This window comes from Sciurus vulgaris (genome assembly GCF_902686455.1).
Source record: "Sciurus vulgaris genome assembly, chromosome: 8".
NCBI classification, from domain to species: Eukaryota; Metazoa; Chordata; class Mammalia; order Rodentia; family Sciuridae; genus Sciurus; species Sciurus vulgaris.
Window position 1 is genome coordinate 121,899,073 of NC_136468.1, and position 15,020 is coordinate 121,914,092.

The window sequence follows — 15,020 nt, forward strand, 5'->3', positions numbered from 1 at the left end:
CTGAGATGACATTTTTTTTCCTTTGGTACCAGAAATTAAACCCAGAGGCACTAAATCATTGAGCTATATCCCCACCTTTTTTTTATATTTTATTTAGAGATAGGGTCTTGCTGAGTTGCTTAGGGCCTTGCTAAGTTATTGAGGCTGGCTTTGAATTCATGATCCTCCTGCCTTAGCCTCCTGAGCTGCTGGGATTACAGGCATGTACCACAATGCCCAGTTATTTGTTGTTTTAAACTGCTAAGTCTGGGGGATAATTTGTCATACAGCAATGCAAAGCTAATAAAATTGTACAATGCCTTCTACAACCAATGTGTGACTGATTCTATTAAATCTATTCATTATATGTGTAATGTTGAAACTTACCTGTTTGTGACATGCTTCTGTTGTCTCTCCCTGCTACTGATGGCACCTAGGAGTATGACTCATGAGATGGTGTATAGACAGGAAGTTCACATAGCAACTGGGCAAGGAGGTGCCATGCTCTACCAAAAATCAGTCTGATTAACAGGTTAGTAAGGTGTATGTGTGTCCTCTCATCTCTGGGTACTGGCCCCTGGTTTAACAGCCTGGGCTCAGATCTCTGCCCTGGCCTGGTTCCCAAACCACTGGAGTCCTTGGTTTTTGTTGTCCCCACTCTGTATGCTCTGTACAGCCAACTACACCCAGGCCACATCATCCCACCATCTTTTGCCATTCCTGCCCTAATACCTCCCACATTGTTATTTGTCTCTCATAACTGAATTTGGTTACTAAGAGCCCACAACCCAACATGTGCCCATTTGGGATGGGGTCCCTTCCTCTACAGTGAACAAAGGATTTGAGCTCAAGTGCAGAAAAGGGCAAGCTCACTACCAGTGTCCACAAACAGTTGTCAATGCACATAGAACACCTGGTATGCTGCCTGGCATACTCTGAGTACCCCATAGATGGTGGCTTATACTGCTTCCTTAGTTGGTCAGCTCAATTGAATGTGTGAGTACGGGAATGATCTCCAGGCCTACGAATACATCTTTTCAATGTGGGGTGTGGGAGGGACAAATAGCTGTTAGGATAAAGGCATTAGGTGGGAGACCAGGCCTACTAAAAAAGCCAGTCACGGCTCAATCAGCCCCCTCAAGGGCCTAGGACAGCTGAGGTTGCCAGATGACCAGGATTTCCAAATACTTCCTTTTTCAGAAGAATTTTGAAATGATCAAATGAATTCCAGAAGAACCCACTATCTGGCCAATAAGTGGAAGGTACAGGGAGGGTTGGAGTTCCACCCTGTTTTCCCCTATTGGTCCCACTCCCCACACCCCACCCCACCCTATTCAAGAACCACAGACTAAGCTCCAAAGCTCTTCTATGGGGGTTGCCTCTCCAGGTCTTGCACAATCAAGGTCTGAATGGAAGTATTTGGGCCTGGAAAGCAGTCCCAGGTATAACTGGCAGTCAAGGACCTGGGTTTCCATTTGCTTATGCTGAGAATTTAGGAAAGAGACAAGAATTCTGCAGATTAACACGGCTTCACACAAAGGCCAGCCAAGGGCTGTCATCACTGTGCAGTGAGAATAATGTTTATTGAGAATGGCTCATTACAAACAAAATATATTTATGTATAAAATCTCTGCAATGCAAAAGATCCCTTTCGTCCCCTTGCAGCTAAAATGAACAAAGACACCTACTGTTCCATGTGGCTTCAGAAGCTGTACTGGGCTGAAGTATGAGAACAGGCTGGGCAATCATGGGTGCCATGTGCTGTGGGCAAAGTCCCTGATGTCCGGGCTCTTTCCCCAGCCCCAATGTCATGACTTGTGCAAGAATGCAACACCGTGTTGCTTATGTCCTGCCTCGGTGACCTTCTTCAGAGAGATGGGTCTTGGAAACAAACAATTAATCTTACAGACAGGTAACCTCTAACATGTGACTTGCCCTGAGAAGCCATTGTCTGAGCCCAGGGACTGAGCATTTATGAATGTCCTGGATGGATGAGGTGCTGTGACCACTTTCTGTGAAGGCTACTCCCCATGACAGCCCACCAGCATGTGTGCTATGCCTCATTCATATGCAGTCATCATGAAAGCTTAATTTCTTCCCATCAGTTTCCTTCAAACAGCTATTCTCACCACAATTTTACCTGAACCTCTCCTGAGGACACCCATACCCCACAGCTGCCACGTACGGTACTCCTGAGCTTGGAGCCAGAGTTCCCTAGGACCTTGGGACACCCAGCATTAAGGCAATAAAAATGAGACCAGATTGAAGCCAACACCAGGCTCTGAAACCCAGGATGCCTAGCTAAACCCAGGATGGCCCAAGGCTGTCTGGTATTGAGGAGCAAGGTGGCTGTGTGGTCTCACAGAACTGGTAAGCAGAGTCCTCCTCTGCCCCTCAGAGTTACCATGGTGAGGGAGGGGCCAGCTAGTGTGTGTGGGGGCGGGGGTGGAAAAGCAGCTGCCACCATGTCACACGTTGGGCACTGGAATACCAAGCCCCAGGAGTGCAGGGATGGTGGAGCTGTCAGGGTATCCCTGTTTCTTTGCCAGAGGCAGCCCATGAAGAGTAGGCATTCCCACTCCTTTTGGGAATAATCCATTTCACTTATTCTTAGGTGCAGACCTGAGTTCAAGACCCAGCTCTACTACTGTCCTGGGCCAATTTCCTCCTCAGTAAGGCAAGGGGCCTGGTGCTCAGACTTTAAAAAAGAAACCTGGCTGGCTTACCTGCCCTGTGAAAAAAGAGGTGTTAGTGGTTCCAAAGTACCTGCAATCTCACTATTATTCTTACTTAAAGGTGATAATCACCCTGCAAAAGTGAAAACTTAAATTTCAATAAAACGAACACCTTTGCTTCCAACAACAAAAATTAAAAAAAGAGAGAGAGCGCAAGAGAGGAAGGGAGGAAGCAGCTCCAGTCAATGCTATTTGCTGTGCTGTGTGATCTTGGGCAGTCATCACCCTTCTCTGTCAAGACAGAAGAGATTCAGCATTCTGTGCAAAAGGTCCTGGCATGAAAACCAGGGTGGGTTGGAGGCTAGAGACTACCCCTGCCCGTTGCTTCAGAAGTAGAGGCCCTACCACCCAGCCTTGACAGACCTGGAGTTGCCCACACTCAGAGGACATATGGTCCCTGCTTTTGAGATTTAGGCTGGTGTCAGAAGCCTCATGTGTAAGGAGGGCTCTCTGGGGTCCAGGTAGCTGTTTATTCCTGGAGTACTAACTCTGTTGGGGCCCAGTACATTCCCTAGGGCCTTCCTCCCTACACAGCTGAACTAGAAAGCTGCAAGGGACTCCAGCATTCTCAGGGGCCAGCAAGCTACAGAGCCAAGTGGCTATGAGGTATGTCTACACTGCATGGTAGGGGCCAGTGGCCTCATAACCAGTCAGATACTTGGCCCACCGGAAGGCAGGAGGTGGTAGTGATGGCATCTACCATGGGGCACAGGGGGCTCTGTAGCACTTCCATAACATTGGGGCTAGAATGTTCCAGCTTCAGGGGCTTGGATTCGGCTACACTCTTCAAACATGCAGATGCTGTCCTGACAAGTGGCATCAGGTCAAGTGACTTCTCTCTCCAAAACTCAGTCCTAAGGTCTATGGGAAGACTGCCTCAGGCCTCTCCCCTTGCCTTGGGTCTGGCTAGAAGGCAACAAGGGCATCCTTGAAGCTGGATTTTCAAAGGGCATGGCTGGAGTCAAGCTGTTATCCTGGGGGAGACACCCCTCAGACACTCTGAAGACGCCTTCAGCAACTAGCAGATGCTTGGGGTAAATGACCTGACAACATATAGCACTAGCTGACAAAACAGCTATGCCAGTTTCCCAGAGTCCCCCAGGGCCTTGTCAGGCAGGCTGGAGCTGCAGTGTTGCATTCTGGCCCCAGCAGCCCCCAACTTGGGCATACTGATTAGGCCTGGCTGGGGTTGGGTACTGGGGTCCCAGGGTCTGGGCACAATAGGCTCCTGCTGTCAGCTGTCCAGGTAGACAAAGAGGATGTCCTCATCTGTGCCGTAGCTGGTTCTGGCCTCCTCAAAATTACTGACACTGGTGCTGCACATTCCTGCTGGGAGTCAGGAAGGAAGAACTGGATCAGTGAGTGGGAAGAAAGCAACCAACCTACCAGTGCCCAGGGAAGTTGGGTGAGGTCCTACATCCCATCTGCCTCGCCAACCATCTCAGCTCAAGTCCTCTGCCCCCCCAGGAAGCCTTCCTTGCCTATTCTGGCCTTCATGAACTTTCTCTGACCCTTCCCCAGTACAGCATATGGAAAAAGCAAAATCCAGAGATAGGAAAAAACATGTTCCAGGCCACACGGACAGGTCAGGGAAGTCTGTCCCTGTGCCTTGAGGGTAGTAGGCAGCATGGAGCAACAATGAGGTCTGGCCAAACTTTCTAATGAGTGTACTGATTGTTTTGGAAGGACTGGGAGTGGAGACTGCAGTCTATGCAACATAAGTTATTGAGGCAGGGACCTGGGTGGTGGTATGGAGAGGAGGGGTGGCCAGAGGCCAGCACTGGTGCAAGTTTGTGGATGGTTTGCTTACATGGCCAGAGTGGTAGCCCTAATGACAAGAGCCCAAGAGGAGTGGAGGCCTTGGGGAGAAGGCAGCAAGGGAGATTGTGGTCACACTGGGCTGGATAGAAGAAAGTTGTGGGAATGAGGCATAGGGGACAGTGAATGCAAACTGCCCTGGCCCACCCTGACCCCAGCACTCACGGTCAGCATAGGCTGGATTGTTGTAGAAAATGCAGCCAGTGGCCCTGTTGTAACCGCGCAGAACAATGAAGTGGCCCTGGTAATCAGGGGTGCGGCAGAAGCAGCGATGGCCACTGGGGGCAAAGCAGCAGTACTTGACAGGGCTAGAGCACAGGTCACAGTGTAGCACCCCTGAGTTCACGAGCACGATGGCCACATGTCCCTGTGCCAGGTGCGCCTGGATGTCTTGCACGCTCACTGTGCTGTGGGCAGAAGGGTGTCAGCTCGTGCCACTGGTCCCTAGTCCCCATCTCAACTGGATAGATCCCTGCTTATACCCCTGTGACCCTGTGTCACAAAACTTGAGGACCTGACTTGTCTTTCCTCTGCCCTGAACTTCTTGCACATGAGCATGTCCTTGCTTATCACTGTTGCCCGGGATAGGCCCACGGCCAGGGTCAGGACCAGTGTGTATATGTTGGTAGCAGGGAGAACATAAGGACCAGCTGGCCCTCTCAGGAAGGAAAGTCAGAAGGTCAGTTCCAGATGGGCACAACTGAAGGCCACTAAACAGCATATGGAACTTCACTCCTGGCATGGATGGTAGATATTTTGCCAAGCCCCCATTTCTACTTTCCCAAATATCCTATATGGTTTATATTGGAAATTACTAGTCCAATTTAATTCCCCAACTCTGAGCAGAGCTTGGCTTGGCCAGATTCAAAACCAAATGCTTTTCTGAAAGGGCTATTTTTCTTTTTTTTCTAAGGCTCCTATGACAGAAGGAGTCACTCAGAAAGCACTTGTAGGGGAGCCCCCAGTTCAGCAGACACACTGGAGCTGTCCCAGAGGCAGACTCATAGGAGCAGCCCCATTCTGTGCCTTCCAGTAGGCAGCAAGTCTAAACAAAAACCCAGAAGGGACAGAAGGGGCTTGAGGCCCTTAGGCCAGGGGCTCCCCCAGTTTTGCTGAAGGGGCTGCTCACCACTCGGGGCCCTCCTTCATTAATCAGCTCCTCAGGAGTGGCAGCATCAGCACCATGAGGCCTGGCCCAACTCCAGCCTCAGCTGAGTCACGTGGCAGTTTGGTTTGCTGCCTTGGCGGAGGAAACATGCCATTTTTCCATTTAGTCTCTGAAACAAAATAGCTGGCAGAATTCCCAATAGTGTGTACAAGGGGGAAATTTTAGCTAAAAAGCTGGGGCAGGCTAGAAGGGAAGGCTGCAGCTATGTAGAATTGTAAGTGTAGAAATGCTGGGTTCAGATCACAGTTAGCCACAATGCTGGAGGAATCACGTGCATCGGCAGGTCTCTCGCAGCCTGTTTCCTCTCCTGGGGTGGCAGTAGCTTCCACGCTCAATAAAACAGTGGCTATCAAGGGTCCTAAAATATATTTGCTGCCTTTCCTTCCATCATGCAGTCATATGCCCAAAGGATAAGTAGAGATTTATCTTCCCATTTTCCAAATTATCAGGTGATTACATTATGTTAGTAATAAAAACCTAAGTTTATAAAGAAGGGGTAAACCTGAGAAGAATGGTCCTAGAAAGCCTGGCCAGGGTCTAGAGATAGCAGGTCTGAGTGTAGCCTCCAAGCAAGCCTGGAGAACGCTACTCACATTGGGGCAAGTTGTCCCCAGGGTCTGCTTGAATCCAGCCCCCCAAATATGGATGAGAAGGGGGAAGCCCATGTAAGGCCTGGGAACAAGCTTCCTAGACAATATACACATCTGGTCTTCCTTGCCTCACCAGCATATTCCTCAGGCTGTCCTTCCTTCTTTAGGGCTTCTGTGTTCTGTTTCATACCATCATCCTGTGAACAGTCCAAGGACTGATCAGTCTGTCTCACTCACTTGTCCCTCCAGTACCTGCTCAGGACTACTCCAGACCACAGCCTGTGTTGTATAGCTCCATGATCCCCATTTTAAGGATGGAAAAACTGAAGCACAGAGGAGCAAGTCAGTGCCCATTGCTGCCCAGGTAGGAGACACCAGTTCTGCCTGACTCCAGAGTAATAGCCTTTTCCAACCATTATCCTGAAGTCTCCCTCACTACCAACCTCACCAGAGGTAACTGGCCATGGGAGGAAGGGGAGGGTGGGGAGGACTCACCATTTCTCCACCAGCACCTTGCAGGCTTTAGCTTCTGCAAATAGTTGGTTCACCCGGGTTTCCTCCGTGTCAAAGTGCTTCCTGTAGAAGGACTGAAGGGAGAAGGGCAGGCTGGAGGTACAGTCCACCTGGCTGCCCTCACTCCATATGGATAAAGCAAAGCATGTTAAAGAAGGAGGGGTGGTGGGAGAGCAGAGAAGCACATGCAGCACACTGTCTGCCCCAGGCCAGGGAGTACACAGGACCAAACAGAGGCATTAACAAGATGGGCAGGCAGCCGGGCTCAGGCCAGCTCCCTGGGGAAGACTGGTCACCCTCTGGCAGGCATGAGTAGGAGCTCAAAGCAAAAGGGTAAGGTAGGGGTTGAGGCTGAGCCATAGCTCAGATTAGCCAGGCATGGTTCATGGAATATACTTTGTTTGGTGCAGGTGCCTTAAGGTGACCAGAGCTCCTATGGAAGAAACTAAAAAGACCCTGTTATTAAGCCTCTTTCTCTGCTTCAACCAGACTAGATTCATCAGCCTTTTTCCTTTGACCAAGAAGGTTCAAAGGAAGGTTAGGCTGCCACTGCCACCTTGTCACAGTCCTTTTGCTAACTAGCCAGGAGCGACTTTGCTCTGCCATGTTTTGGAGCCTGGACCAAGAACAACCTGCCTGAAAGGCAGTTAAGAAAGGCTTTAGCTTTACAGGGAAACAGAACACACTGATGTGTGGGCTCAGCTGTCTATGTTGGCATTATTTTTCAACAGAAAAACAAAAGGAAAGACAATATTTGTTTTTCTTCAAGTGTACCAATTACTCAGTTGAGAGTTGGCTGTCCTGGTGAGAAGGAAGAAAATGGGCAAATGAGGGTCAAAGAAATCAGGGTGATGTTCTTGGAGGGCCTGGGACTGCCTTATGCTAGAGGACAGTAGGGAAGGATGAAGGAAGGGAAATGCTCCTCTGCATATCCTCTGAGTGTCATAGAAGGTAAGCAGGAGCCAGGACCCAGTGCTTAGGTGTTCCAGGCAGGCTGCACCTGCTCAATATGGCTGATAAATTCTTTCTATAGCCCATGTGCCACTGCCCCTGGTATCTGCACACCTATGTGCCACTGGATATCCAGGCCTTGATTGCTCTCTCTTCTAACTACTACAACTAGGTGGCCTAGCATCTATGTGGCCTCAAAGCAGAAGGCCCAGTCAGGTGTGGTGGTATATGCCTGTAACCCCAGTGATTCAGGAAGCTGAGTCAGGAGATTCCAAGTTCAAGCCTCAGCAAATTAGTGAGACCTTGTCTCAAAAAAGAAAGAAAAGGGCTGGGGATATAGGTCAGTGGTATGGCACCCTGGGTTAAATCCCCAGTATTAACAACAACAAAAAAGCCCAGTGGGGCTAGATAGCCACTTGCCTGGTTTTTATAGCCCTTGTCAACGCCCAGGGTCTGGGTACAGAAGCGGTGCCTCACACCAAAGTGACGCATCAGGTAGGCCAGATCAATGGTCCAGATGCTTCTAGTCAGCCGCAGCTCCTGCAGGGCACTCTCAAACTCTCCATCGTCCAGCTGGCCCAGGTATCTACAGGCAGACAGGCCAAGAATCTCAGCTTGCTCTTGAGGCTGAGCTAGGTCATCCTCCATTCCTGGGTCCAATAGCCACTATTGCTTCTGTTCCCCAGAAGGCTCTGTCCTTTATCCTGAAATCTACAGCCTGCCCACATGCTGTCTTAAGACTATCCGGATTAAGGCCGCCTGGGGCACTGTCTTGGCTCTGAGGTCAAAGGCCTAGATTTTGCTTCTTGTATCTCTTGCAGGCTGTGTGATCTTGGGCAAGTTACTACCTTCTATGACCATGTAGATTCTAGGCCCTTGTATCACATTAGTGTTTTGTTTGTTTAGTGAGGGTTATTTTTGGTGGTACTGGGGATCAAACTAAAGGCCTCACTTATGCTAGGAAAGTGCTTTACCTCTGAGCTATACCCACAGCCCGCAAATCAGTGGTTTTCAGTGTTAGGCACTGAACTCTTTGGTTGAATCCTATCTTTCCCACAATTCCTGAATAAGGGAGAAGCAGATCTAGGGTTCTAGGCAGCTGATTGAAAACTCCTGTACAATTGATGGGTATAGTCTCTTCTGGTTTTGATTGTCAAGGCTCCTATGATATTCATTGAGCCTCAGTTCAGCAGTCTCCCAGGAGCCTGACAGCAGGGTGGAGGATGCCCTGTACCAGTTATGGGGCTGCTCTATGGACTAGGCTAGGGCCCCTAGAACTTCTCTGGCTATCCCAAACTCCTACGCATTACCAGAGTAGAGATCTGGGTGACCTGATCCACCCTTTGCTCACTTTTGTAAATGGGACAGGGCCCAGATGGAAGATGCTTCTTGCAAGCTTCAGCCAAAGATGGTCACAGAAAAGATGAATCCCACCCAGGTCTCTTCCCATGTCTCCCTCAAGACATAGTAGATGGTGCAAATAGGGGGGCCTGGGCCCCTCCACTCACCGAAGCACCATCCTGGAGCAGGCCAGGCCACAGTCCCAGTGGTAGAGCTGCTGGATGATGGGTACAGGCAGCTGCACAAAGTCCCCTGCATGGAAACAGAGGAAAGTTTCAATTCCACTGCTACCCCCTGTGGAGACACAGTCATCACCTCCTACCTAGACCCTGTGGGAAAGCTCAGAAGCTTTCTCACAGTCTTTCATTCTCCTTATAATACAGAGTGATTTCCCCCAAACACCAGCCACAGTAGGTTGGCCCTACTCAAAATCCTCCAGCGAATTGGTTCCCATGTCTCTTAGGACAATTCCTCTGTGGCCACTGCCCTAGCACCTTCAGCTTCCTCTCCACCATGAGGCTGTCCTTTAGGCAGAACCTGTACCTGTCATGATCCCTCATACCTGAAGCCCTTTGCACACCTGATCCTTCTGCCTGGATGTTCCTGGCTTCCAAGGAGCAAACTCCTGCCCCTGAACCTACCTTTTCTAAGGTATTACCCCTCTAAGGCCTGGCCCCTACCATGTATACTCATAGCATCCCATGCTCCTCCCCTACAGCCCTTCTTTGGGTAGGAACTCTGAGGCAGGGATAGTGCTCTTTTACTTCCTCCTTTCAGGGCAGATGGCACACAGCAAGAGCTTAGCAGACACAAGTTCATGGGGCCCCAGGAGGCTTGCCTGACTCAAAAGTCACCAGGACCACCAACACATCAAAGTCACAGAAGAAGGGGACTGCAGAATACTCTTTATATGTGGACTGCTTCTACAAGCTCCATCTAACACTGTCCCTAAGGAACCCTAGTTTGTCCTTGCAACGTTGGGAGATGAAGCACAAAGGGCCTGACCTAGGCATTCTAGTCCTGGCTCTACCACTGGTTGGCTGTGAGCTAGACAACTGACTTCCTCTTACTAGATTGAGTTTGGCCAACCTTAAAGTGGGGACTTTGGTCCGATTTGGTCATCCAATTGACAAATATTTTCCAAGAACCTGGTTAAGTGCTTGGCCTATGCACTGCAGTAAAGTGGTGAGTGACATAGGCAAGGTCCCTGTCCTGGCAGACAGCAAAAACAAATAAAAGAGATAATCAGCAGACTAAGCTAGGAAAATGGTGTGCCTCAAAGAGGTGATAGTCAGGGAGTACAGGCAGACAGGGAGCAGCATGCGCTGAGGCCTTGAGGTGAGGGCAAGCTGGCACACATGGCATTTACAAAGGTCCTTCCCACTTAGCTAGCCCATGAATCTGGATGAAGTTCAGAGTCTAAAGAACCAGAGGGGTTGGGGATATAGCTCAGTGGTAGAACACCTGCCTAGCACACATAAGGCCCTTCATTCAATTCCAGCATCCAGCACCCCAACCAAAAAAATAAAATAAAATGAAATCCTATAAAGGGAGTTCTTTATCTTGGTCATTACTCATTACTCTCTCATATCTATTCAATGCGTGAAAACCCAGCCCATCTGCTTCCCCATCTTGAGGGGGTTTCTGGGGCCTCCTACATCTCATGACTGATTCTGGGTAGCCACCCCAGGTGCTTGCCTGACACTCTAGCCCCTGTCCTTCTGTTTCCCTGCACGTACCACTCAGGAAGGCCACCCACCAGCAGTGAAGTTTGTCATGGCCCTTTCAATCTGTTCTTTGTCTGAGTCCCAAGCTCCTATACTCCTATGACTAAAATTCTCTAGCCTTTGGGCCTGGCTCAGAGGCCATTTCTTCTAGGGCCTTCTCCAATTTTAGGCTGGCTGTGTCCTGTCTCTCATGTGTACTCCTGAGTTCATGTCTAGACTCATAAGATGCAACCCTTGAATGATGCTTTGCCTGTGTCTGGGTCCTGGTACACTGTTTGTATGTTTCCAGGAGGCAGGGATCTGTGATTGCTACTGACCACTCCTTACCTTGAAGGATGTGCAACAGGGTCAGTGAAGCCAGGATGGCATAGGTGAGGAAGGCTACCTGCTGATTGAACCACCTGACTTCTCTGTGCTGCTTATTCCTCTATGAACTGAATCACTGTAGATGTAGCCTGCAGGGTACCATTGCACTCAGGGCAACAATATGCATAGAACCTTGCCTCTCAGTAGGGATTGGTACACTGAGTCCAGGCAGGGCTGAGGCTTTGTCCTCTTTCCCCAGGCACCTCTAAAAAGAACCGAAGCCTTCATTCAAGGCCCTCACAAATTTGTCTCTTACCACTGCCATGGATTCAGTCCTACCTGTCCTTTCCCCCAAATTCTACTTACCTTCTGCCTCTGCACACAGCACAGATCTCATCCGTTTTTTCCACTGGTTTTATAATAAAATTCTCACCTCTTATGAAGACCCAACCTGGGCCCACTAGACTTAACCTCAACCCTCACCTGTACTGTACTTGCCCTATAAACTTAGCAGCTTTCACTCCACCCAGGGCCTCTGTATGTGTGGCACTCTCTGGCTGTAAATTTCTTCCCTCTGGTGCTATTGTCATTTGAGTTCCAACTCAGACTCTTTAGAGAGATTTTTCCTGACTATACCTTTGAGGGGTAGGGGATCCCCTTCATGACATCCCGTTTCCTTGAGTGCTCAGTAACAAAAGAAGCTACTATTGCCTCCACTGAACTGTAAGCTTCTTAAGGCAGATGCTATGGTCTGAATGTGTCCCACCCTAAAAACATTGTGGTAATATTAAGATGCGAGGACTTTGGGGACATAATGAATGGATTAGGGTCAGAAGGAACTAACTTACACCTCCCCCCACCCTTCTGACCTATTATGTGAGGACACAGCATTCCTCCCCTTTCCTTCCCTTCCTCTCATGTGAGGATACCTAGACAGAGTTATTTATGAGGAATGGACCTATCAGACACTGAGCCTGTCAGCACCTTGATCTTGAATTTGCTGGTCTCAAGAACTATGAGAAAATAAATTTCTATTATTAACAAATTACTCAGTCTCAGGGATTTTGATATAGCAATGTTAACAGACTAAGACAGGAAGGAACCTGTTCTTCCTATTTGCCGTTATTCCCAGTACCTGGTGTCTGATGCTTAATAATAAATAACTCTATAAGTTATTACTTACTGGAAAAAAATGGATTTATTCAGCATTTGCTGTGTACGAGGCTCTGGGCACAAAAATGTGACTAAAAAGACCCAAACTCTGATCTCCAGGGACTTGTATTCTAAAACAGTTCCCCACAACAGACTGGGTAGAAAGAGAACTTTCTGCAGGGTGTGGTGTTATAATGATGTACTGGTATCTTTCCTTTTCAGAACCCCTCACTGTGGCTATAAACAGCCATTTTGTTTTTGTTTATTCAGGCTGAATACTCTCCAGCCTCTGCTCTCGCATAACCTTTAGTCTGAAAGTACAAATTTCTGGTCCCTGTTCCTCCCAGAGCCTGTCAATGTATAATCCTTGAGTTGGCATCTGCTTTCCCAACTGGACAGAGAATTCTATGGTGGCAGGTGAGAACAGGATTGAATTGGCTTTCTCCCAGCCCTCAGACATGCTTGGTGAATACAAGTTTTCTAAAAAGACCTTACCCTTTGAGATGCCCAGGCCTACTTGTTATTGTAGTGCCCCTGCCCCAGGTCTCCAGACTATAGTCCTCTGTTGAAGACTCCTTTCTTAAACTGTGGCCTGGGCTCTGGCATTGACTAGCTGGGTCATCTTGTGCCTGGCTATAAAATGTGGTACAGGATACTTGCTCTTTTGGGCCCTGGGAGACTCAGTTGCTCATCCTCTTCTTGCCCTGAGCCCTGGGGACCCTCGATCCTGAGGCCACAAGGGGCAAACATCCCCACATGGCCATCCTAGTCAGGGAATGAGCAGGTCAGCCTATATGCAGAAGTTCCTGTGAGGGGTGATAAGGGCAAGGCCTTGACATTTGTCCTGATAACAGCTTTAGCCTTCAGGGACCAGAGCAGCTGCCAGATATTGATGCCTAGAGCCAATATGAGACCTACAGTCTGCCTGGAAGGCCCTGGCCTGGCTTTAGTTGTTTGGCTGTCACTAGGGAATAAAGGTTGTCCACTGTCCTTAGACACTTAACCCCTCTGGGTCTTGGTCTGTGCCTCTACAAAAGGGCAAACATAAGTGGTAGCCTATTTTACTGGGTTGCTATGAGAACTAATGAGGCACTACACATAAACAACTTAGCAAAATGTCTACCTGAGAAAAAGTCCCCATGAATGTGAGCCATTATCCCACTAAGACTCAGAAAGGTAAGTATCTCATCTAAGATCACAGTTAGATAATTAGAGAAGTAGGGATGTAAATTCCAGTATAATGTCAGGCCTTAGTCCATGCTGCCATCACAAAAAGATCCCTCCCTGGGTGTGATACTGAGGTTCCACTAACACCTTAAGTTCTGGGTCCCCCATACTCTTGATCTCTCTCATAAGCTGGTATCTCACTTACTGTTTACTAACACCAACCCTGTTTGCACTTTAAGCAAGCAGGAATCATGGTTTCCTCCTTCCCCCACTTCTTGGACAAGCAAAGGGTTTCTAGCTTCTTCAGGGCAGAAGGAACCAAAGAGTGAAGAAATGTACCAAGTCAAGACGCTGAGTCTGGAGGTCAGGGAAAAAGGCCTTCCCATTGCTGGGTACTCTCGGGCAGCTGCCTCCCCTTATCGGTCTCAGTTCCTCCAGTTCCCCCGCGAGAAAGGGACTTCCCAAGGCAGTTCCAGCAGGACCTTTCACTTCTGACCGCTATCAGAACTGACTGGGGTTCCAGCCCTCGGAGTAGCAGTAAATCACAAATGAACAGAAGTGTGGGGGAAGGAGCCGAGGCCACCTGGCCAGGTTTCGCTCCAAGCTTCACAGCCTGGGCGGGGGTGCAGTCGGCCCAAGGTCGGGCGGCTGGACCCTGCCCTGTGCTAGGGCGGTGTCCCCCTCGGTCCCCAGGGTGAGGGCTTGGCCCTCACAGAGGCACTGACCGGGCTCGAGCTGCGACCCCGCTGCCTCCACCTCCGTCCTCATGACCCCGGCGGCGCGGGGCGCCCATGGCCCCGGCCCAGCGCGGGCTGTAGTTTCGGCTTCTGCTGGGCCCGGAGTGCGGCCGGTGCGTGTCGAGTTCCTCTGTCGCCGCGGCGGTAGGGAGAAGGGGAGGCGGCGGCTGGACAGCCCCAAACCCCGCCCCAGTCTTCTTGGGTCTGGGATCCCGAGGCCCCGCCCTCCCCCTCCCTTTCCCAGACTTGGGTTCCTAGAGGCCCCAGTCACCAGATTTAAGCCCGCCCCCGCCATCCGCAGTCCGGGTTTCTTGTGGCCACGCCCCTCGTCCAATCCTGGCGCTAATGCTGACGCGTTTCCCGGAAGCCCCGCCCCTTTTTGATCCCCCTCGCGGAAACTCCGGAATATCGCGAACTTTGGCTCTTCCGCCGTCCTTCAGGCCCTCTCCTTTGCAGCTTCGGGTGTTAGCTCTATTTCTGCCTTACGCTTGGAGGAGTCTCCAGGCATCGCTTCTCCGGCTTCCTTTAGGGATTTTCCCGGGGCGGCTCCCGTTCTATTCTACACCTCATTTCTCAGTGCCCTCGCCTTGCTCAGCCGCCCTCACCGGGCGGTGACGTGATCCAAAGGTTAAATTGTGAGCGGAGGTCCTGGCCCTCGGCACCACTTCCTGCTGTCCCCGATCCGAGCGTCCAGGTCCCAGATACCCGCCTTGCCGTCCAGCTTGCCCTTGGTGTGAGGTTCTTGGGAGTGCGAACACTCCTGTCCCCTTAACCGGTTCTAGGGTCAGTGTGTCCCCCCGATCCCCGAACCCTGTCATCAATCTTCTCTCTTCCGG

At 50.1% G+C, this 15,020-nt stretch overlaps 1 protein-coding gene across 3 annotated transcripts; it reads right to left on the reverse strand.

Annotated features, from left to right (window-relative positions):
• Nucleotides 1-1,508: 1,508 nt before the first annotated feature.
• GUCD1 (guanylyl cyclase domain containing 1) lies at nt 1,509-14,923 on the reverse strand. 3 transcript variants are annotated; one of them, XM_079149740.1, is made up of 6 exons: nt 14,790-14,923; nt 9,263-9,347; nt 8,175-8,340; nt 6,786-6,877; nt 4,698-4,939; nt 1,509-4,040 (listed from the first exon to the last, which is right to left on the reverse strand). In XM_079149740.1, the coding sequence occupies exons 2-6, from the start codon at nt 9,271-9,273 to the stop codon at nt 3,949-3,951; spliced, it is 603 nt and encodes a 200-aa protein (XP_079005866.1). In that variant the 5' UTR covers nt 9,274-9,347; nt 14,790-14,923; the 3' UTR covers nt 1,509-3,948. The 3 variants fall into 3 exon arrangements, with proteins under 3 accessions (XP_079005866.1, XP_079005864.1, XP_079005865.1); XM_079149738.1 differs by lacking the exon at nt 14,790-14,923 and adding an exon at nt 14,173-14,399; XM_079149739.1 differs by lacking the exon at nt 14,790-14,923 and adding an exon at nt 13,787-14,163.
• Nucleotides 14,924-15,020: the final 97 nt, after the last annotated feature.